The sequence below is a fragment of the Thermobia domestica genome, chromosome 4 (genome assembly GCF_964235325.1).
Source record: "Thermobia domestica chromosome 4, izTheDome1.hap1.1, whole genome shotgun sequence".
NCBI classification, from domain to species: domain Eukaryota; kingdom Metazoa; phylum Arthropoda; class Insecta; order Zygentoma; family Lepismatidae; genus Thermobia; species Thermobia domestica.
Window position 1 is genome coordinate 324,937,362 of NC_137457.1, and position 26,034 is coordinate 324,963,395.

The following is a 26,034-nucleotide window of genomic DNA, read 5'->3' on the forward strand; positions in this document are numbered from 1 at the left end:
ACACTCAGAAACTATAAAAATAAACAATAAAAAGAAAATGATTTAACCTTCATTTAAAAAATGTAAACAACTTCTCAGGTCCTTTTAAAAATTTCATTAGAGATCTGAAAGCTATCAGCCAATCATGTATCGGCCAACAATAACTTGTCGGCATTCACTTTACACTATGAATTGTAAGTAAATTTGAAAGTGTGAAAATTTTGTTCGACATGCACCAGAATTAATAATTATATTATTATGTACTAGATTCCATTTTATATCTTACCTACATTCTTCACCAAGACCATCATGTACATATAGATATATTGCGGTAAGAAGAATTCAGAAATTTTTAAACGTTTTAATCAGAGGGTTTTAAAATCTTAAAAAAAGTGATACAAGAAAAATAAACTGATTTTTGAAAATTTAGAAGGCGATAAATAAATCAAATTGCACCAACAATATATTTTTACAAAACACCTTAGACTATGATTTGAGTCTAAAGTTCAGTGTGTGAAATTGTTGTTATTGAATTTCAGTCGGTTTAATTCTTAAGTCTCATGTTTAAAATTTTAAGTATTCCGTAGTGACATTAAACTATGAATTATGTCTACAATCTTAAGGACATAGAAATCAACTATTAATTTAGAAAATCAAACACTGGTCGAAAAGTGTTTCTAAGGTTAAAATATTCAAACAAAATTTTTAAAACGTTTTTAAAATTTCAATCAGATTTGAAGATGATTAGTCAGTCAGACTGCACAGATAACAACTTTCCAGCAACGACCTTGGACTATGAGTTGCAACTAAGAAATGTGAATTCTGTTCTTACTATCATCCGATTTTACGAAATACCTAACAGTTTTTAAGTCCTATATTTTTACACAAATGACGTTATAATATATTTTGTAACTACAACCCTAAGACATAGTGTGAAATTCTAAAGGTCTCTCAATTACATATCAGGTTTCAAATCTTAAATTTTGAGCCAAAAGCAATGATTTAACAATCAAATTTCATTATAAGAAGTTTTTCACCTCTGACCATACAATATAAATGGATCATAACTACAAAACCCTAAGTTTAAAATTGTGAAGAACATGTTATATATAAAGTATTATTAATAAACAGGTTTCATACCCTAATTTTGTGTGTGTGTGTGTTTCAGGTTCGACTTTGAACTTAATCAAAGCCACAGACAAATCAATCAAATTGTATCAAATATAATAGTTTGCAGGATTGACATCAGATTACAATCGTTAAGGTTGGAAATGTGACATGAGTTGATTTGTGTGTTTTTTCTTTAAAATAGCTAAACCTGCGCTCTCTACACAGCGCATCATTCGCATATCAGCATAAATCTCCTTATCATTCCTTACATCTGTACATGTCCCTTTGCAGACACAACTGAAACACGTATTGATTTAAAAAAGCCCAGGGGAGACTTTTTTCGATTATTTTTCTCAATATCTCGCACCGTTTGCAAGATTTGAGCCTACTTCCGGTTGGAGTTTCTAATTCATGTATGACCAGTGTTTTCTTTCTTCTTGCATGCAGTATGTAATAAGCAAATACATTGCATACACAATTAATTATAATGTCAGTTATATATGGTGTTCATTGGGCAAAACACTCTTCAAAAAAGATTCATCTTAGACTGCAGAAATGAATCTCCTTCCTGTTCCATTATTATTTGGCCATGAAACAAACGCCTGAAACATATACAACCCCTATATACAACAGTGTAATGTTGGAATGTATAATGCTTAGGATGTGATGCTTGAGTTTCTTTTTTTTTAAATTTCAACATTTCCAATGTACCCGTAAAAATGTAATAAAGAAATAGTGGCCATGTTTTTTTTAATATTCAATTAGACCTGGAAAATCTACATGAAATTTGCAATCGATCAGTGAAAACGTCATCTTTATAGAGCCTGTAGTTTCCGAGATCTCATTGTCGAAAGGATTGCCACAAACATATAAGAGTAGTTTAAAAGAGCTCCAAAGATGGCAGCACAATTCATTTCCATTTATTTCGAAGAAGGCTTATTAAAGGCAAAGGCCTTCGAACAATAATTTAAAAGGATAAACTTTTTGAAAAATATTTCTTTAAGTAATTTATTTAAAGTACACTCTTTTAAAAATATTTGTCTTTGTTATAAACGTGAAATCACAAATAACCTTAAAACAAAGGTTTCAAAGCTAAGGTTATAGGTTAGAGCTTGGTCGCTCTTAATTGGTAGTGTAGCATTTTAATAGATAGATGAAACATTTATTCAATGAGGATGCGTAAAAAACAAATATTGTTTAATATAATCATGGATGAGCCCATGATGATTGATGAGTGGAAATTAAGGTGGAATAAAAGGTAACTAATTCTAATTGCCAAGGAAAATAAGTGTTGTTACATTGAATTTTTAATCATCGATTTATTCCGCTTTACGCATGATTTACAAAACTTACTGATTTTTTTTAAATCACAGAGTACGGTGGAGTAAATGATCTCACATTCTTGACCGATTTCATATTCAAGCACTGGCAAGTGTGTGATATCCTAAATAAACATACACAACATACTTTCTCAAAAGGATATACATTTTAGCTAGGAACCGTGGAAGAGATTTTTCACACCTTTGGAGGTAAGGAAGTGACGGAGGGGGCAGAAGAAGAAAAGTTAATTATCGTTCTAGAATGATTTTAAATCGAAGCAGTGTTGATTATCGTAACGTCTAAAAAAATGTTCCATATTGAATTAAAATTATTTTTTAAGGACGGTTAGCTGGGATTTTTAATCGGGGAGGAAAATATTAACCTATAGTACGGGAGTAAAGTCGTCCTTCATTCTAATTGGTTTTAATATCAAGCACTAAAAAATGTGTGGAAGCCAAGGTGACTAGACGTCCCGTATTAGCCGGGACAGTCCCTTTTTCTCAACCGCTGTCCAGTTTTTTTTCTGATTCTCAAACGGGACGCCTAAATGTCCCGTTTTTAAGCAACAGTGACCCAGGTGTCCCGTAATTATTATTCAAAATATAAATGGTCAATGCAAATTCTACTCTCTTTCGTACCGACACTCATTGGGAAGGTTCAGCTGTGTCTGGTACTTCTGAATGTTCCAAGCATGGCTTTACTTCATCAGCCATCACCTTTCTATTCCGCAGTAGACAAAATACAAGGTCAAACATTTACAGTTTTTGAGGTAATTTTTGTTTTATATGATTTAAAGAAAAATTTAGCTTCAAAATATCAAGATTGCTTTATTTCAGTAGCTTCGAGGAAAACTCTTGAGAATTTGGATAGGGGGAGTTTCATTTCTAAAGGAGCTAAGATTCGTTAGTATGTTCACACTTTCTATCAAACTGCAGTTGAATATTTAGATAAGTGAATAAAAGCCCTTGAAACTTTTGAAGCAATATAGTTAGATTACGCTTAAAGGTGTACCATGTTGGCTGGATATACAGAAACTGTAGACTTTATTCAGGAAAACAGTCCTTTCGTTCAGATTGATGCTACTGTTCTTTACGACGACTGCATGTATTTAAAAGAATACTTGACATCAGAATTATTGACTAAGTGGAACTCAAATTGAGAATCTCCTGACAAGTTCTGGGTAGAAGTATTTTCCCATTTCTGTTCTACCGTACCGTACTCAAATCTTCTAAAAGTTGTAGAGTTCCTTCTCTGTTTACCCGGGACTAATGATCCATTTGAACGTGTATTCTTGCACATGAATGTTTTGTGGACAAGTGAGAAATCCCAACTGTCCATACATACATTGAAAGCTGTGCTGACCAGTAAAATCAATTTTGATCAGTCTTGTAATAATTTCTACAAACTGTTGAATGCAAACAAAGAACTGTTAAAGAGGATCCAGTCATCCCAAAAATACAAGTGAAAGTCACCATAGATGATATAGTAAAGAATAACGGATGTTCAATAATGAGGTAAGTAGTTTATTAGTTGAAAGTACTGTTGGATAGTACTTAAGTTAGAAACGATACTCTAACTTGTGTATTTTATAATTGAAAACACTAGTGAGTCCCAAAATGCAACCTGGAAGTCAGATATTTACCCCCCGTCGCCGATTCCTATGCGTCCCGTTTTTGCAAGTAAAAATTCTGGTCACCTTCGTGGAAGCCCCAAAAAATACATACATAAAATTCTATTAGAATTAAATATTATTTACGGGAGTTATAAGGAATTTTTCAATTGGGAGGGGGGAAGCACTGTTCTCCTAAAGCATGGGAGTAAATCCATCGTTCATTCTTAACGGTTTTAACATCAACCACTAAGAAAAGTGGGAAAGCCGCAAAGAATATATACATAAAATTATATTAAAATCGAATATTATTTACGGAAGCTATAAGGGATTTTTAATCCATGGGAGGGGAGGAGCCAATTTTTTATTCTTCATTGTTTGATTTAACAATCACTAGATACAGCTCAGAGGCCATCTAATACTGGATATTTAACAACAATAACAATAGAAAGGATTTGGGACGGTATCGGCCAGGGCCTCGTTAGGAGGTACCATCCCTGCATTTGCCTGGTAGGACTGAGGAAAGCTCTGAAAAACCTGTCAGGATGGACGGCAACGGGAATCGAACCTACGACCTTTCGAATGCAAAGCGAACGCTCTACCAGTTGAGCTGCTTCGCTCGGTGCTCCATCCAGGGGTATTGAGTTGAAAGCTTCAAGAAATACGCATTTTTCGGTCAAAATCAAACTTTTTTAAAACGGCAATTATAGCGGAACATATTTTTCAGAGGGAGTAAATGCATTCCTTGATTCTTTGCAAATTTCAACCTCAAGGTGTGATCATCGCAGTCCTCTAGAGAAACTATACGCTATGCTTTGTCGAAATCGAATAAATATAACACAACGCAAACTGATTATATCCATATACTGAAATTTGGAACATGGGGTTGAATTTACCTTTCCCGCTTGTTCTTAATGGATTGTAACACCAAACCGAGGTTCTATGGGAACGTTAAAGGAATCCACATACCACATTTCATTAAAATCTACTAAGTTTTATGAGAGTTATCGCGGAACAAACAAACACATACACACAAATGCCGAGCGAGCCGATAACACTCAATTCAATAAAATAATAAATTAAGTATACTTAGCATATATATTCCACTCGTTGCATCCAAATGGTTTCAATCGTATCTGAAAAATCGGCAGCAAGTAGTGGAAATTACATACAATAACAGGGATACAAACCAAGCTACATACTACATATCAGAGAAACAAGAAATAACAGGTGAAGTGCCACAAGGATCCGTATTAGGACCACTATTATTTTTGGTATATATTAACAACCTACCAAGTAATATTGCTGCAGGAGAAGCATTACTTTATACAGATGACGCTAATATTATAGTAAAAGGTAAGAAACAAATGAGGTTGTTGAAGGTAGTGCAAACGAAATCCTCTGTAAACTATCTGACTGGGTTAAAGAAAATAAGCTTAAATTAAATATTGAAAAGACACAAGCAATCAATTTTCATCACATGCGCAACAAACATGTACAGCCTAGGAACATTGTAATTCAAAATAACGAAATATAATACGTAAACTCACCTAAGTTCTTAGGAATTTGGATAGATAAAAATCTCCTGGAACGTGCAAATAACTAACCTTAGCAAAAAATTAAACCAAATATATTTCGCAATTAAAGTACTTAAAAATGTTTCAAAACAGTCTATTTTGAAAACAATTTACTTTGGATTATTCCAATCGAATTTCATATATGGTATTATATTTTGGGGAAATACATACAAGGCCAAAATAATTTTTACGATACAGAAACAAATAATAAGAATGATGGCAACTGCTAAACCCAAAGATCACTGCAAACCAATATTTAAAAAACTTCGTATACTTCCAGTACCCTGTTTGAATATGTTAAATCTATTGATATTTGTAAAGAGACACCTACAAGGTGCCCCTACGCGAGTAGAACAGCAACATGATCATGGTACAAGAAACAAACAAAACTTTTCTATTGTAGAGCACAGAACAGTATTATATGAAAAAGGGTGTAAATACGCGGGTATCATGCTTTACAATAAACTTCCGAAAGAAATAAAAACTCAGGCCTCTGTTGCTAAATTAGAAAAGAACTACAGAAATATTTATTACAACATTGCTTTTACTCAGTAGAGGAATACATGAACTGCTAAGTGAATAGAAATGTTACATGATGTACAGTAAATCAATGCCATTACTCGCTTTTATCATTAGATATTTGTTGGAGGATTTCTAAATACACTGCAAGTAATAATTCCTAAGTTTATTTTTAACAATGATGTCATGTAAAATGTACAGTGTAATAAGATGTAAGAAGTAAGGCTTAGTTATTAATCTCGTGTGTGTAATTTTCACTATTATTGTTTTTTTTTTTTTTACTTTTGTATTCATATATAAATGACGTGTCCACTTCGTATGCATTGTAATACAGTGCTAAATGTATGAAAAAAAGACGAAATAAATATAATACAATACAATTCTCACTCACCCCCGTGTCTTCTTCTGGTATATCTTATTTTCCTATGCCATCGGGATCCACTGCTTGCTTCCGTGGGACAATCACAAAAACGTGCGTTGGGCTCCAGAAGTCTACATGTTGGTAATGGTAATCTAAAAAAGCTTGCTCCTTAGTCAGGTTTTTTCTAGTTTACCATTACCAACAGGTAGAGTTCGGGAACTCAACGCAGGTTTTTGTGATTGTCTCATCGATTGGTGCAGTTTATCCCGAAGGCATAGGAAGATATATCAGAAGAAAGCACGAGGTGAGTGGAACAAATATTTTTAGTTCATGTGCCCTTATTGCATTTGTCATTGTTTATAAGCATACTTAGCATTCGATATCAGTAAAAACATAACGCAATCGTGGTAAATAAAGAGTAGGATGGAGCATCTTAATAGGACTTAAAAGCATCCACTAGGTGAAAACCTACATGGATTGTCTTCTAGTTTTTTGGAATGTGAAATTCTTGTTCAACAGGCAGTAACCGGACGTGTTCCTTAATGTTCAGAATATAATTATGGCAATGCTAAGAGAAATGCTTAATATGCGAGGGATCACAGATTCAGTGAATGTTAAACTTTGATGAACCACAAGATCACTGGCATCACAATGATTCTTTTGGAACGGGGGGGGAAGGACTACCAACAACTCTAAATTTGAATTTAGTATTTTATGTTTATCTTTAATTAAGAACATGGTAACATTTGCGTTCTTGTGGGGCAAAATAATTTTGATACTGTTTTACTCGTGTATATTTTTGGCATTATAGTCATTTTTGTATTGTTACTTAACTGGACATTGTAATATTTTAAAGACTCGTTAAGATATAAACACACAATTTTGCTTTTTCCTTTTCAATCAACCAGTTTCTCAGAGTAACTACTTTTATAGAAGCTTCTTTTTCAGCAGTTTTTCTACTTTTGCTCTGCCTAAAGTAGTATTACAAGGTTAAAAAAAAGGATTTAAAGTCACTTGTCTAAAATTTGCTGCGTGAGCTACATTTTAAGGTACCTACTTATATAGTAGCAAAAGAATGACCAGGGATCAGTGAAGTTGCAAAATTATTGGTGTGTGAATTTTACTGTTCTGTTGCATTTGGATGCAAGTTCGTCAATAGTGCAATTCCGTACACCTTCTTACTATTATATTTTTTGAAACCATGTATTTTCTGCATGAAATTTGTTTTCTTTCCCCTTCCCCCTAAATAGGGCATAGTGACTCCACTGCACAAAACTATGATTGTAGGTTTTTATAATTTTCGTGTCATTTTTCACTATACAACAAGTCAATTTGTAAATGATAATACAAACATAAAGCTAAACAGTAATATTCTCGGCTTTCTTTTGATATCTTAACATATAAAAAAACAATAAAGGTGACTGAATTAGTGATGAGCGCAAGAGTCTTCGTCTTGCAGTATTTGCAAGAGTCTTGCATGCAAGACCAAGACCAAGACCAAGACTCTTGCGCAAGAGTCTTGCACAATTACCGTCACTACTTGATTTTTTTTATATAATGTAAAAAAGGATATGGATTTCCTGGCTTCAGTAAATATGCTGAACATCGGTAATACCGAATTGAACATCGATAATACCGTACACCATAGGTGTCGACTACATGGGTAAGGTCTTGGCTCCGAGACCCAAGCATCCGTTGGAAATTTTCAATGTGTGCTCTTAAAACTAATATCGAAATAACATTTTCATGACATTGACAAAAACTTAGAGCATGTGATCGCAAGTTTGATTTCAAGGCGGATGCGTATACATTGAATAATTATTAATATACCTTTTAGCCTCCTAAGTTATACGGCACATCGAGGATTGAACGATATAACATTATACTACAACAATAAATTTATAGTAAGCTATCCATGCCTTTGGATTGATTATTTTAACAAAAGAAACAGTGACCAAAGCTTAAAACACACTTTATTTTAAATTATAATAACACGATTTATTTTCTATATTGTCTGAAGAAGGATATGTTCGATATCCGAAACCGTTATTATAATTTAAAATAAAGTGTGTTTTAAGCTTTGGTCAATGTTTCTTTTGTTAAAGTAAATTTATATTATAAAATTGAAAGTTACTATTTTTGCTACCTCTAATCTCTTGAACCAGCCGACAGACCTCGATCAAATTTTCAGCAAGATAATGTTTGGACCTTGGAGCGTTTTCATCATTTCACTTTGACGGCAAAACTTAGGGGAGGGGAAATGGGGAGTTATAAAATAATAAATAAAACTTAATAACTCTTGAACCAAACGACCAATCTCGATAAAATTTTTAACATAGATGAGGTTCAAGCCTAGAATGTTATCTGTCAGTTCACTTTGACGGAGCAATGTAGGGAGGAGGAGGAGGAGGAGGGGGAGATGTACAAAAATCAATATAAATAAAAAAGACTAAGTTTGTGACAACTCTTGAACCGATCTCAATCAAATTTTTAACATGTATGAGGTTCAGTCCTGGAAAGCTTTCTAGAGTTTGTTCCACTTTGATAGCAGAACCTAGGGGAGGAGGAAGGGAGGGATATATATAAAATAAATAAAACTTAATAACTTTTGAAACACCCGACCGATCTTCATTTAGACACCTGAATTTTCAACATAGATGAAGTTCAGGCCTGGAGCGATTTTTCATTTTACTTTGACGATGCAACATAGGGGAGGAATATACATACACACACACACACACACACACACACATATATATATATATATATATATATATATATATATATATATATATAGAGAGAGAGAGAGAGAGAGAGAGAGAGAGAGAGATGTAAAAAAATTAAAAATATAAGTGCTGTCTTTGTGACTTTATCACTCTTGAACCATCCAATCGATCTCAATCAAATTTTCAGCATAGACTAGCTGAACCTGCGTTCTCTACACAGCACATCATTCGCATATGAGCATAAATCTCCTTCTCATTCCTCACAGCATATATGCATGTCCCTTTACAAGTGAAAGACGTCTTGATAAAAAAAAAATCGGCAAAGGGTATAATAAAGAGGAGATAATTTCGATTATTTTTTCTCATCTCGCACCGTTTGCACGATTTGAGCCTACTTCCGGTTGGAGTTTCTCATGTACGACCAGTGTTTTCTTTGTTCTTGCATGCAGTATGTAATAAGCAAATACATTACATATACAATTAATTATAGTGTCATTTATATATGGTGTTGATTGGGCAAAACACTCAAAAAATAAAGATGTATCTTAGACTCGAGAAATGGTTATCCTTCCTTTTTCACTATTATTTGGCCATGGAACAAACGCCTGAGATATATACAACCCCAATATACAACATTGTGGTGTTGGAATGTATAACGCACAGGATATGATGTTTTAGTTGTTTTTTTTTAATTTCAACGCTTCCAGTGTACCCCAAAAGAATATAATAAAGAAATAATGGCCATGATTTGTTTTAAATATTCAATTAGAGCTGGACAATCTACGCAAAATTTCCAATCGGTCAGTGAAAACGTCATCTCTCTAGAGCCTGTAGCTTGCGAGATCTCATTGTCGAAAGGATTGACTACAAAAAATATAAATATACTTTAAAAGAACTCGGAAGATAAAAGCACAATTCACAATGCATTGATTTTAGAGAAGGCTTATTAAAATACAAAGGCTTTGAACAATAATTTTATATCATAAACTTTATGAAAAAGATATAGTTAACTAGTTTAGACTATTTCAAGTACAAATACTCGAAATGTTTGTCTCTGTTAAACGTGAAATCACACGTAACCGTAAATGAAAGATTTGAAAGCCAAATTTATAGGTTCGAGTTCAGGCGCTTTTAGTTGCTATTATAGCATTTTAATAGATAGTTGAGGCTCTGACTTAGGGCGATTTTTTAACAAATCAGTTTGACCGTAGGAGGTGGAGATGGAAAATGTACATAAATAAATAAAATTTAATAACTCTTGAACCACCCGACCGAACTCGATTTAATTTTCAACATAGATGAGGATCGGACCTGAGGTAGTTTCTGTCCTATCACTTTGACGGTGCAGTTTAGGGGAGGGGGAATGAAAGCTATTTTAAAATGATCGAAAATGACCGATAATAAAATGAAGTCTATAGTTTTAGAGGTCGCTGAGAAAAACAGTTCGAAAATGACCGATAATAAAATGAAGTCTATAGTTTTAGAGGTCGCTGAGAAAAACAGTAACACTTCCGATGCTATTTAAATCCAAGTTCAGCCCCGTAGCTTGGAGGAGGGAAGAGAAGATACATAAAAAAGATCGAAAATGATAAATATTATTTTCGAATCCATACTTTTCCAGTTCGCTGAGTTGAATACTGACACCTCCGATACCGTTCACGATCAAATTCAGCCTCGTAACTTGGGGAGAGGGAGATACATAATAATGATCAAAAATGACAAAATACTAGTGTCGAATCCATAGTTTTCGGCGTCGCTAAGGTGAACAGTGATACTTCCGATCCCGTTTAAATGCAAATTCAGCACCGCAACTTGGGGGAGGAACAAGATATATATATAAAATTATCAAAAATTCCCATTATCAATGTCGAACTCATAGTTTTCGAGGTCATTGAGATGAACAATGACACTTCCGACGCCGTACCTCGCAACATGGGATGATGGAGATATATAAGTTTATTGAAAATGACCGATATTAGTGGTGAATCCTTAGTTTTTGCGGTTTCTGAGACAAACAGTGACACTTCTGTTGCCGTTTAAATTCAAATTCAGCCCCGCAACTTGGGGAGGAGGAGGGGAGAGAAATGTAGAAATAATCGAAATTGCCCGATATCAGAGAACGCTTTACTAATAGAAACAATTGACTAATGAAATATATTATTATTATTAATATTATTATTATTTTAAGTTTAACCCAACGAAGTGGGTAATTGATGCTATAAAATAGTAATCCATATTCACAAGTGAGACTTCAAATAACTTGGAGTTTGATGCCGTTACTTTGTATTTCCAACACAAGACAAAAGTATTTATATAGATTAAATTTACTCAAAGGACATAGACAATTGAATCGTTTTCATTTTTTACTCAAATTATTCTAAAATATTAAGAGGTTTGATTATAATAATTATTATTTTAATTTTTATCTATCTATTTTAGTCAATATTGCTAAATATATCATCATCTTCACAGGCACGTAGCCAGGATTTCGTGAAGGGGGGAAGGGGTCCGTGACGTGAAATATTGTTGTCATCACACCTGGGGCTCGATCATTCTAAACTATTTTACTGGATCATATATTGGTTCGTTTAGCCAGGATTTCAGGGGGGGCATGACGTAAAGTTCTGAAGGCCCAGGAGCTCGATCAATCTAAACTACTTTACTATCAACATATATTGGTTTGGTAGGACAATAAAATGAGGATATGTTGATAAATATTTTAATAACAAACTATGAACAAATCTCGAGTAAAATAATAAAAAAACAAAGTATTGAAGAAGATTTTACAATATTTACGTCCTTCCACTGTTTATTCAAATATAACAATTTTCCTTTCGTTATGACCTCAACTATTATAAAAGGTACATATTCACTATTATGAAAAGTACATACTCAATAATAGCTTGTAAAATATCTTACAATATCCGCGTCCCTTTCTCTGTTAAATCAAATGTTAACAGAACTTTCTTTCCACATAAATTTTTGTTTTTATTTTTCCGTCAACTACTGTCTTTTCCAAATGACAGGTTAAAGGAGCAGCAGAAATTATTTTTGAAATAACATGTTTGATACTGCAAGGATGCGATAACGAAAATTTATGATAAAAAAAAAAGCCCATGCTATTACACAAAAGCACTATGCTTTAAATCTTGAAATCTCCCTCACTAGTAGCAGAAATTTTGAGAATTCCGTAACTTTTCTAGAAATTTCAAACTCCCTGACTTTTTCAGGATATCTCGCTCACATTGCCACCATATATTACAAGTAATACAAATCTCCTCATAAGCAAGAATAACCAAAAGCTTTCTGTAGCTTTTTATTTTTAACCCTGATGCTTTTTTCTAATTTCATTTCGTTTCATCCTTCTATAATTTTTTATTTATGGTCTCGAAGGGGAGTCCGGACCCCTCCTTGACTACGTGCCTGATCTTCACAATAGCTATTCTGCCATTATTGGCAGGTTACTTCTGTAACTGAGAAGCTTCGACGTTCGGTGGTCCTCAGCTAGTTTCTACGTCTTGACGTAGCAATTTTCTGTTTTAAAACCTTCCTTCAACTACAGTCTTCTACCTCCCTCTCTTTCCTTCTTTTATATACCCTTTAACACCTCTCTCATAATACAATTCCTCCTCAGCCAATATCCTAACCAGCTCCTCTTCCTCCTCTTAACAATATCTAGAGTTATTCTTTTTTTCCTACTGCTATTTTTTAACACCTTCTCATTCGTTGTCTGTTCAACACAGCTAATTCTCTTTTTTTTCTCCATGGCCATGTATCTCCAAGCCTGCAATTTTTTAATCACTTTTGCGTAATGTGAATGTTTGTGTCCTATAGAGTATATATTGGAATTAGTAAAACAAAATCTCAATATTTAATTGGAAGTTTGATTAATACAAGGATTAGCTAATCGTGATTGAAAAGAAAAATCTGACGCCTTTAAAGCGTAAAAATAATTTCGGAATCATGGTATTTCAATAATCTGTGCCGTCTTGATTTTCTTTCATGCCTATCAGGGGTAGCCTTTTCAGTTTGGGAACCAGTGGAGTGTTGGAACTGTTGAAAAATGTAAACAGATTATGAAACGTTGTGATTTAGGCATATCTTACAAGAAGTGAAGCGCGGGCACCCATTAAAAAATAAGGGTCATCACCTGTGTTGTACACTATCATCATACTTACACGAAGTTAAACTATATTACATTTAGAAACATACATTGTATTTCCGTTATTATTGGCGCATTGTAGAGTTTATTATCCCTTATATCCATAGTAAAATTTACCTATGAAACGCTTGAGATTTCTTAAATGCAAGACTTGCAAGACTCTTGCATGTACGACCAAGACCAAGACCGGGTGTGCAAGACCAAGACCAAGACAAAGACCACCCCGGTCTTAGTCTTGCATTTACTCATCACTAGACTGTATCATCAGTGAACTTATTTTCCACCCTGAATACTAAAGGAAATAAACCGTACATAAAATGCATGAAGGAAGCAGTACATGTAAATTAAAAGAGAATCTGTTGCTTGAGGAAATACAGGAAATATTGGAAAAAATGTTGATATTTCGTTAAGATCTGCACTTTTATGTATTAAATAATAAATACCCATCTCATCTCATATAAGAAAACTCTGATTATTTAAAATTTTTCTTGTAAATCAGATTTAAGCGTGAGAATTACATTTCGTGCCTTCATCAATTATTTTTTTCTTTTTCTTGCTTTAATTGCATTAACCCAATTTGCTCTCGAAGAAGTTTAACTGTCAAAGTATGCTCGCGTACCATAAGTTTGTGTTTCCGTAGCATGAGAGCGTTTTTCTTCTCATAGTATCTTCTCTTTGCTTCTGCACCTGTTTTGTTGCTGCCGATTGTGTACAAATTTTCTGCATTTTTGTCTTCGGAGTGTTTTTCCACACATTTTCATAGCTGGAAAGTAATACTACAGAGTTCGGTGTGCTCGTAGGCTGAGTAGCAGATGTGTTGTCTTGCTCTGAAAACCAAGGTTCTTCACTATTATTTAGTTCGTTCAATAATGATTGGCACTTCCCCCTATAACTGGTGCCAAGTAGCAGTTTGAAATGTTTGCTGATGTTTGCATTAAGATAGACTATAGTACTATCAAACCCCACTAAAAGTTTTGTTTCTTTCCGTATGTAGCACATTGTAGCAGCAGTAACTTGCCAGGACTCTGGTGGGCAGCGAAAAGACAGTATGGAAGCAGACACACATGGGCAACGGTGGACAGTGTGGTTTCTCTGGAGGAAAGGAGTGAATACTTCAGACATCCACAACAGATTAGTAGCCGTATGTGGGGACAAAGCACCAAGTCGTATATCCGTATTTCCTTGGGTATCCGAATTCAAAGAAAGCAAAGACAGTGCTGCAAAAAACAAAAGCACTGGGCGTCCTGCAACTGCACGCAGACCTAGCAATTCCGCGCGAGTGAATGATTTGATAATGGAGCACAGGAGAATCACGTTTGATGAACTAGAGAAAAAAACAGGTCTATCAGGGGGTTTCATTCATGAGGATTTGAAGCTGCATAAGGTGTGCGCACAATGGGTGCCTCATTACCTCACCGCTGCACAGAAACAAAAGCATGTGGAGATTTGCCAGCAGTTGATGCAACAGTAAAGTGAAAATCCCATCGAGTTCTTTGAGCGTCTGGTCACCGTCGACGAAACGGTTCCTCTACGACACTCCAGGAAACGCCAGTCCATGGAATGGAGGCATACTGGAAGCCCTCGTCCCAAGAAGGCACGGATGGGATTATTCGTGCGGAAATAAATAGCGACCGTTTTCTGGATCAGGAAGGGATACTGCTGGTAGAATGGCTCCCGGTTCGCCGGATCTGGCTCCTAGAGACTATGCTTTATTCGACACGAAAGAGGGCATGGAAGGTAAAAAGTTCAACATAAATGATGAAATTCACGCATTTGTCCGCCAGGGGCAGAGAGATAGCCCCAAAGAATGGTTTGCTACACAAATAAGGAAGCTTCCAGACCTGTGGCAAAGGTACACAGACATTGCCAGTGAATACCTCTAAAATAAACTTTAATCGTTTGTTCACTAAATTGTTCCTGTGAAAACAAGTTAATTGTAGTGCCAATCATTTCTGAACGCCCCAAGTAACTACTAAAAGTGTAGATCTATTGCAATACGCATCATCCTGAACACTGTATGGGAAATGTAGGGTTACCTGAAAGAAAATGAGAAAGAATTTTACATGTATGTACGCATTAATTCCTATCACAACTGTTCTAGCTCATACCTACTGACTGATCTCTCTCTCTCTCTCTCTACACACACACACACACACACACATATATATATATATATATATATATATATATATATATATATATATATATATATATCCCTGGAATATTCAGACAAAGAAAGCTTACGTGTATACACAGGTGGGGTGCCAGCGCACCCCATATAATTAAACTCTACTAAAATTTTAATACTCGAACTTAAACATATTTATTTCACTTTATCACTTACAAGAATACATAATAATAGTTTGTATGCATTTTTGAACAGACACAGCTATTCCTTACTGCAGGAAATGCGGACTTCCTTTCTGTACTCAGCATAAACAGCCACTTTGCATTTTATATAAAAGATTTAGTTTTTCTGTTCTTATTCCTAGGGCGTACTTGGCATCGTGCTTGCTTCGGAACACAAGGTGTTGAGCCAATTACAGGTGATGGTTCTTCTTGAATACCAAGGATATTTCTGATACCAGTAGACAAATCAGTGGAAAGAATCTTCTTGAAGCGCTCCAGCATGTACGGTCTAGCTAACTGCATCCCCAGTTCTTGTAGAAACTCCGAGGGGGGTGGGTGAGAATTCTATTTATGATCGCTTCTCCCTAATATAGAGGCTCCCCTTATTGCTGGGTCGTTCTCGATGTTACCCTTCGTGTTACTCGTGCACTTGCACGAATTTCATTATCGACTTCCGATTGTGCTTCAATGTTGTCATCGGACTCACTGAAATTACCTTCAGAATCAGAATTATCTTCTAATGTGTTTAGTACAAAGTTTGTAAACTTGCTTAAAGCTTCACTCACTTTCGCCATCATGCAATTAAACAAATATGCACGCAAAGTATCTAAAACGAATTTCGTCAAAAATTGAATTTCACATACGTAAATACACAGGTGGGGTGTTAAGCCAATATCACCCCTTGAATATATTCTCTTCTGAAACGAAACAATTTACTTCATACCCACCACCGTGAGTGTCACGCACCAAAATGAGAATGCACGGAAGCACAAACCAATGTGCCCGAGAACAGCGTCACGGTGGCAATAAGTATAACGTCTGGGGTGCTCCAGCACCCCCCCCCCCTGTGTATTCCAGGGATATATATATATATATAGTGGTCGAAGTGAGACGGTATGCGGTCGTATGCCATACCGCCTCTGTTTTTCAGTAATGAGGACATACCGTCTCTGGTTTTTCAGTGATCAACACAATATTCAAATAGCCGGTATGTTGAGCCAATATCAATAAATCATACCGCCTCTGCTTTTTTTTTCTACTTCGAACACTGTATATCAGTGGCGGCGGTTAAACGTTAAAAGTGGGGGAGCAACACATGATCTGAATATTTGTATATAAATGTTAGTTTTCCTGGTTATTTCTGAAACATTGACGAAAGATTATATAACTAATATGATACTATATTTTTCAGTTAAAATACCGTATTTCGTATTTCATATTTTGACATATATTTGACACATATTTCATAAATTGACAAGAGCAACGCAAGTAGGTACTAGCAATTTGTATTTTTAAACAACGAAAGTGTAAGAAGAGATTTGATTTCTTGCTCATGATCATCTTAAAATTCTGTCTGGAAAATTGTGTGATCAGATTATTTAATAACAAATTTGCAAAACAAATACATAGAAAGGATAATATTAATCATAGTAATGAATAATTACGTTTGTTTTGCAAGTTATATTGAAACTAACGATTAATGAACAACTTAATTTTTAATTTCACACATGCTATTAAATGTATGTTATTACTCTTAGAAAATGAAAATCAGTAAATACTACAAGCATATGCTACGACATCTAAAGAGCTATTTACTTTTGGAACTTCCCGAAACATGTTCGTTGTCAGTAGGTTCAGTTTTCACTTTCTTTTAACACATTCACTCCACACTAGTGCTTAAAGTGAGGCGGTATGAGCCGGTTATGCATCCGAAAGCTAGAAAATCGGCCGGTATGGCACACCGGTAAAAATAACTTTTTTTAAGTTGTAATTATTTAAATTGTAGAAAAAAATACACATAGAAATAAGGACGACGTTAGCATTGAATCAACAAATATGTTTGTACTATCAAAGATTTCATTTCATTTTCATTTTTGTCCTTCGTTCAATAAAATACCTCCCACCTCTCGTTCACTCCGTCGTTCATCTGTTTACAAAATGGCATTTTCTTGACAATTGGAGAAAAAAAAAAGACTTCTTATCCCCCACCGCCCCATGTTTTGGCCAACATCGAGGGACAACATTCATTCATGTTGATTTGCTTGAAGAAAGAGGCATTGCATGGGGGTGTGGGTTAACGGTCATGACACCCGCTTCTGAAAAACAAGAAGTGAGGTACCAAGGAATCAAGATAGTTTTTATTGCGCCGCTCTGGAGCCAGGCGTTGTCGCTTGTAGTTTTAGAAGGCAATTTTAATAAAAGAATGGAAATAATGAATATTTGAATGAAAAAAACTTCGCAAAAATCATTAGTGATCAAAATTTTGAATTGTGCCAAATTACACACAAAATGTATACAGATTGGCATTACACAATAAATGCACACACAAGACAAAATTGCACACATTTTCTGTAATTACACACATTGGGAACGCTGTGCCCCTTCTGGTATTGTGTTGCTGCTCTCAATGTGTGTTTTCCCGTACGTCCCTCGAAAGAGGAGGGACAAGTTGCTGCGATCCGAAAGCTTTCAATTGTTTGATGCGGAAGCATTGCCACAATGATTTATTTGACGGACTTCGCTATACTCTGCCTTTTTAGCCATTTTAAGTAACCTACGATCTTCACTCATCAAGACCAAACGACTGAATGACAGATTGGCAACAAAGTCGAGGTCATTCACTTCTTTTCCCTAATCAAAGGGAGAGTTTCCTCCGTCAGAGGGTGGCGCGGGTGGGACCTAACTATGTTTTGCATAGTTCCGAGGGTTCATCTGAGATTGACAGGCTCTAGTTCGCGTAGTTCCCAGCTTACTACAGCGCCTACGAAAGAGTTGTTTTCGACATTTGGCAGATGCGAACTACGCATGTCTAATTCAGGCTGTTTCTAAGTGTGTTGCTTTGCTCCTTTAATGTTGTGTGTGGTGTGCTAATTAAGAAATATGAAGCGTACCCAGAGGTCAATAGAATCTTATTTCAGTGCTTCTAGTGGTAATGCGAAGAAAAGTAATTCTGGTGTAGGTCTTTCACAGGAAGTCTCCGGAAGTCTACAGGAGAAATCTGCAGGCTCAAGTTTAAGTGATACTAGTGACCAATTGTTGAAATCCAATAGTGCACCTTTGTGCTGGAGCCAAAACCAAGTTAACAAGTTTAAAGAAAAGTATCCGTGGTTAACTGTCTCGAATACTCTTGGCTGTGTAAGTTGTGGTAAAGTTCAGGGCTTGAAATTGTATTCAAGTGTTGGCGTATCGCTGTCACAACAGTGGGTTGCGGGTAGTGTTAAACCTTTCGGGTCTACAACGGAAATGCAACAACATTCATTACGGAAGAAAATTTTCGAACATAAGAAAAGTATTGCCCACTGCACCGCGAAAAAAAAAATACACTTGGAAGCTGAAAACCAGAGCTTAGAAAAACTTTTCGACAATGAAAATAAATGTAGCTTTGAAACAACGTGTCGAGTTTTTCGAACAGCATACTATACTGCAAAACAAGATCTGGATCATTCCCACTTAATAGATCTTCAAGCTGCCAACGGCCTTGATATGGGGCGAATTTTACACAGTAATGTTGTATGCGCGGACATTGTAAGCCACATTAGTGCTGAAATGAAAAGTAGACTTATTGAGAAAATTAAATGTGCTTAGTCCATGATAGGCATTGTTGTTGATGAATCAACCACATTAAGTAACAAAAGCGCGTTAAATATTTATATACGTGCGCGTATTCCGGATAGCGAAGGAGTTGAAAGTAAAGACAATAACTGTAGTGATGATATTTATACGTTCTTTTTAGAACTATTGGAACTTCCGGATCAAAAATCAGATACAATATACAACGTTCTTATAGATTGTCTCCGAAGGAACGGTTTTGATGATAATTATCTCGCGGACTACCTGGTTGGTTTCACAAGTGATGGTGCTAGTGTTATGTGCGGGAAAAAATCTGTAGTCGGATCAAGATTACAACAACCATTTCCCAAAATCGTGTTGTGGCATTGCCTTAGCCATAGATTGGAACTTGCTGTAAATGATGCACTGGAGACTATTGGTGGTGGTGTGAATCATTTTAGTATTTTGGTTAGCGCTCTGTACAAGCTGTACAGCCTCTCTCCAAAAAATTCGAACGAACTTGAAAAGTGTGCACATGATGTTGCAAGTCAACTTAAAAAGATAGGTCGCATTATAGATGTAAGATGGGTGGCGTCTTCTTTTCGCTGTGTAGAATCTGTATGGAGTTCATACACTGCAGTATATACACATTGCTCTACAGAATCTAAAAACAGCTGCCGCAACAGTAAAGAGCGAAGTCAGTTCCAAGGACTAGCAGATAAACTAAGCTCCTACAATTTTATTAAACTTTTAGGACTTCTCTTTGATATTCTGCAGGAATTAAAAAGTCTGTCAGAATTATTGCAAATGCGTGACTGCACCATAAAAAGGGCTTATGATATGATAAAGCTATATATAAATAGGATAGAGAGTTTAAAGTGTACGCCAGGCGACAGTGAAGCTGAAGTATTCAAAAGTGTTGAAACCGGGGTTTTTAAAGGCGTGGAACTTAACAAGCACATTAATTTTCCTTCTGTCAACAGATGTCAATTCATACAGTGTATAGTGGATAATCTCAAAATGCGAACCATTAATGAAAACGATACGAATCACAAGCTAATAAGTCAAATAGAATCTGTTTTCAGTGACTCCGGTGGCATTCGACAAGGTGAGAAAGAAATCAAGGAACTTGCTTTTAGGTTTGGATTAAATTCACATGATGTTCTTCGTGACTTTGTGCAATATAAGGTAACAGGGAAGAGGGTTGTTACTGAAACTGTAAAAAGGTGCTTCACCGCTCTTAACACCATAGCAATTAGCAGTGCAGATTGTGAACGTGGTTTCAGTAAAATGAACATAATAACGTCTGATCTTACAAATTCGCTACAAATTAGTACAGTTTCGAGTATAATGTTTGTGTCATTAATCGGACCCCTGTACACACGTTTAATCCTGAGCCGTATGTTAAGTCTTGGTTACGTAAAGGAAGGCGCAGTGCAGACTACAGAAGAAGTCAGCAACAAGAAAAGAAGGAAGATGGACCTTATAAAAAGCTGTGGTAGGTACTATGACTTAATGTTCCGGATAGCATACATTTGTATGTAATAGAAGCCAGGTTGGTAAAAATAGTTTAATATTCTAATCGTATTCTAAACAGAAGCAGGGGCGTCATTTCAGACTTCGCTTGGGGGGGGCAAGAGCACCACCGACATAAGACTTTCAAGTTTTATACTAGTATATTAGTAAGCAATCTATTAACGTATATGTATTACTCAAACTCTTGGGGGGGCAATTGCCCCCTCCTGCCCCCCCCCTAAATGACGCCCCTGAACAGAAGCGTCATTTCAGATTTTGTTTGGGGGAAGCAAGACCCGTTGATATAAGTAAAATTTCCCGTTTTTCACTGACTTACTACTATTCTATCGATAAACTCTATCCTGCCCCCCTAAATGACGCCCTTGGTTCTAAAGTAGGTCTATGTACAATTTGTTTTGTATATTTTTAGAGGTCCACACTTATATAGAAAGTATAAGAATTTTACACTTTGAACTGATAGAATTTTTCTTTTTTTTTTTTTTTTTTTAATCGTAAACCGGCTACAGTTTTCTGTTCACTGGATTTGTATTATGTGCTGGTAATTATTTACCGTATAATATGATGATTAGCAATATTTAAAGTTTCCATTTTATTTAATGGAATACAATGCAATACAATGGGATACAACGGAAAATAATATTCATTGAATATTAATATTTCTGTTAGGATGATGATTGTGAGGAATAAAACATTTACATATTTGTTTTCTCTCTCTCTCTCTCGCTATATATATATATATATATATATATATATATATATATATATATATTTCACATCAAAAATGGTGCAAAAATGTCAGGAGTAGAGATGTTCTTTAGGGTTCTGGCCAGTGACGTATTTACGATTTTGTTTCGGGTGGACTACTAACTTCAGTCCTAGAAATGTGAAAATTCTGCAAGATATGCCGTTTATTTTAATATAGTAAATAAAATTCCGGGGGGTTAACCCCGGAGGCCCCCCTAAATACGCTACTAGTTCTGGCAAAAGTAGTGCTAAAAGTGGTCATATTTATTCCATACCGTCACCTCATCTGATGTCACTTTAAGCACTGCTCCACACTCCAGTTATACAAAATAATTCTAATACCTAGAATAATATTGAATTCACTAAATTTTATTGTATATACACTCGTACACCCCTAAACACACCACTTGACTCGTGTATTACATTACAAAACAATAGAAAAGGTAGAAGTTATTTCTTATTACTCTCTTTTTAATTAATATGCCTTACTTTAGAAAGAACAGAATGCATTTTAGGAACTGTCAATTTTTGTGCAATTAAAGAATAACTTATGAAATACTTTTTCTGCGAAATGTTCTCTCAATTAGATCCAAAGCGGCTAACTAACATATCGAGCCCTTATAAGAGGAAGTGCAAGTATGCTGGAATTGTTGTGCTCCAATAGAATAATTTCTGGGTTATTTTCTGTGGCAATTAAAACGCAATTTCTGTAGTTTCCTTTACTCCACGGAAAGACAACCAATACGTAGTGACGCAGCGGCAAATATTATATAGCACCATTTTTTCTATTAACCAGTAATATATACAAAAACCTCTACATTTCCAAATGAAACCATATATTTTAACGGGTTACTTAAAAAAAGTACGGAGGCAACTGCCCCCTTTGCCCCCCTAATCGCCGCCTATGCTGTATATATATATATATATATATATGTGTGTGTGTGTGTCTGTGTGTGTGTGAAAGGGAAAAAGTAGGCCCTTAAGATATTGAGAATAAATACACATATCTCCCACATACTCATAATTTAAAAGCAAACAGAACGGAAATACACCAAAACTTTGTACTTATAAAAGTATTTGGTTCCTACCATAGATTGTATCTAGCGCATTGAGTATTAAATAGTTCCCCTGGCAACGCTGTTTGTGTATGTTGTGTTTGGAGGGGAATAGGTGACCGTGTAGGGAAACTATGTTGTAAACTGGAAGCGCAGATTCGAAATGAAAATAGTATAGCGAAATTATAATACATTTTTCGTGTTCGAAAAAAAAAATTGTTCATGGTTTCATTATTTTTTCTGTCAGAATTACCACTGAAATTAGAGAACTTTATGCAGACTCTCAAAAGTCGAAAAGACAGCCACGCGCTATGCTTCTTCTTCTTCTTCGTTTGGGTAATAAGGTTAGACTTGTTTATGATCGTATAGATGTACTGTAGTCAGTCCTTCCTAGAAGACGTGTTCTGCTTGTTGGATTTGCAGTGATGTGTAGTGAACAAATCGTCTTTCGTGATTCCCACAATAAAAGAGAGAAGTATTACGGTATCCTTATTTATATAATCAGTACGGCGTTGGAGCTAGACCTAAATATAGCCGAAATAGTAAACATACATGTATACTTGTCCAACCTTGAGGCGAAATCCACTTTTCGATCGTAGGCCGTGGGAATAGAGACCAGAAATGTTTACCTTCACGGTGCCTGTTTTGCTCTTGATAAGTATCCATTTTTGCTGTCTTCGCTGTTGAAGTTGTCTATGTAGGATCTCCGTTGGAAGGGGGAAGTTGCTGATATTGTCTAGATGAGTTGCTTATTTTGCCAGATGATCACTTACAGTATTGCCAGGTATGCCGAAATGTCCGAACGTATGAGAACATTTGACACATTGTCCTCTGTCCTTAAGAGTTGTGAGTTGTTTAATATTGTTGTGAATCCATGTCAGACGGTTCGAGAGGGCCGCAGATTGGATGCTTTATAATGCACTGAGACTATCGCTACAGATGCCGAAGCATCGGTATTTTCGTTCCATGGCGTGTCTCAAACCTGTGCGTATAGCCCATAATTCAGCATGGAAAATAGACACCTGATTCGGTAATATAATAATAATAAAGAATTTTATTGTCGTTAAGCTATACACAGCAATAGACAACGTCAAAATTTGATACAATATTGATACGTAAGTATAAATAAATAATGATCTATAACTAAATTAATGATGAAATGACATTATAAAATAAATTACAATAATAACATACATTTTAAATACAAGCTCAACACGAGATTACAAAATACGTTATACTTCTATTGAACAATTAAAATACTCCTGTAAAGAATAAAAGGGCGTTGCAACTAACCAGTTGTTTAACTTACTTTTAAATCTATCTATATGTTCATCTTTTAGTGATGCAGGCAACTTGTTATACAATTTTATTCCAATTGTTTCATAACTATTTAATGATTTGGACAGTCGTTGATATGGGACATTTATGAATTTACTGCTTCTAGTATTATACGAGTGGATGTCTTCCCTGAGTTGTAAATTTTGGTGATTACTTTTTATATAGAGGAGTACTGTGTAAATGTATAGATTGATTATTGCATAATTTTAAGATTGATAAACAAAGATCTGCAATGAGCTAATTTGTCTACCTTTGAAATAATTCTGATGGCCTTTTTCTGTATTAAAAGAATGCTATTTACATGATAATTGTTACCCCAAAATAATATGCCATACAAAATTATACTCTGAAAAAAAAGCAAAGTAAGCCGATCTGACATAGTTATCAGGAACATGATTTTTTAGTTGTTTTAGCAGATATATTACTCTTGAGAGTCTCCCAGAAATATAATTATTATGCTGTTCCCACGATAACTTGTTGTCAATATATATACCTAGGAACTTCACACATGTTGAGTTATTCTCAGCAGGCACTTCTTTTAGACTAAAAGTCATATGTTGAGTTTTATTTTCGTTAAGTAAAAAATCATTAGCCTTAAACCAAATCACAACCTGATCCCATGTATTTTCAGTTATAGAATTAAGTCTACTAAGATAAGGACTAGTATTTAGGAAGGTCGTATCGTCAGCATATAGTATAGAGTAAGCAGATAAAAAGTAAGATAGATCATTTATCATTAGTAAAAATAGAAGTGGCCCAAGTACTGAACCTTGGGGTACTCCGTATTTAACTGATGCAATACCAGATTTATTGTTATTTACAAAAACAATTTGTTTACGGTTTTCTAAATAAGACTTGAATAATTTAAAACTTAAACCCTTGATACCGTAATACTCTAATTTTTTAAGGAGAATTGTGTGTTCAACACAATCAAAGGCTTTGCTTAAATCGCAAAATGTTGCCTGAACAAAATCCTTGTTTTCAAAGCCTCTAATAACCTTCTTTACCAACGAATCAATCGCTCCAACAGTAGATCTACCCTTTACAAAACCAAACTGTGAATCACTAATTACGTTATACTTATTAAGATAATCACATAACTGCATATGTATCACAGTTTCAAGATTTTTTGAGAAGACTGGCACCAGAGAAATTGGTCGATAACTAGATGGACAATTCTCGGGTCCCTTTTTATATACAGGTACAACTCGTGATACTTTTAAAACTTCGGGGTAGATTCCCTGTGTTAGACATTGGTTAATGCAATGGGTAAGCGGCAGTATAATACAATCAATAACTTTTTTAATTAGATTACTCGACAATCCATAAACATCAACACTATTTGAACACTTAAAGTTATTTACAGTGTTGAGAACTACTTGGGGAGATGTATTTCTAAATACAAAACTATCGTGTATAGGATTTACAGATTGTTCCATTAGATTGACTGCTGTTACATCAGGTTTGCCAATATTATTGTGTATTTCATCTACAGAGCTCACGAAATAATTACTAAAATCTTCTGGATTGGGGTAAAGACAGTCCCTATTACTCTTAACTATAGAATTAATTACATTCCAAGCTTGTTTACACTTATTAACAGACGATTCGATTTTTGCCGAAGTATACTGCTTTCTCGCTTCATTAACAGCTTGCTTATATGTATTCCTAGCTTTCACATAGACTGACCTAGTTCCATCATTTTTCTCTCTCTTATATTTGTTTAAATGTAACATCACCTCACACTTCATTGAGTAAAGTTGAGGGGTATACCACGTGGAATTATTTTCTTTATGTGGCTTTTTCAGTAGGCTCCGATTAACTTTACAAATTCTTTGTGGGATGAGTATGTCAAAGTTATAGAGAAACAAATTCAAGAAGCGTTCAAACAGTGCATTAGAGTCATTGTAATTCGACAGCAATTGAAACCAATTCATGTTGCAGAGTGAACTCTTAAACTCAGATATTTTACCCTCAGTGATTGGCCTAGAAACAACTAATTTGCATTCTGTGGACAAGATATCAACCTCCTTACTTAATAGTGCGTTACCCAATTTTATCCATACACAATCATGATCAGAAAAAGGAAATATTGACACA

General features: G+C 35.2%; 3 protein-coding genes across 4 annotated transcripts in view; all 3 read left to right on the forward strand.

Moving 5' to 3' along the window:
- The window catches only part of LOC145684416 (uncharacterized), a 270,639-nt gene that overhangs the window by 212,011 nt on the left and 32,594 nt on the right, over window positions 1-26,034 (forward strand). The window lies entirely within an intron of this gene.
- LOC145683216 (protein GVQW3-like) lies at window positions 14,412-14,834 on the forward strand. Its single transcript, XM_081754582.1, has one exon. The coding sequence runs from the start codon at window positions 14,412-14,414 to the stop codon at window positions 14,832-14,834; it is 423 nt and encodes a 140-aa protein (XP_081610708.1).
- LOC145683217 (E3 SUMO-protein ligase KIAA1586-like) lies at window positions 19,301-20,806 on the forward strand. Its single transcript, XM_081754583.1, has one exon. The coding sequence runs from the start codon at window positions 19,301-19,303 to the stop codon at window positions 20,804-20,806; it is 1,506 nt and encodes a 501-aa protein (XP_081610709.1).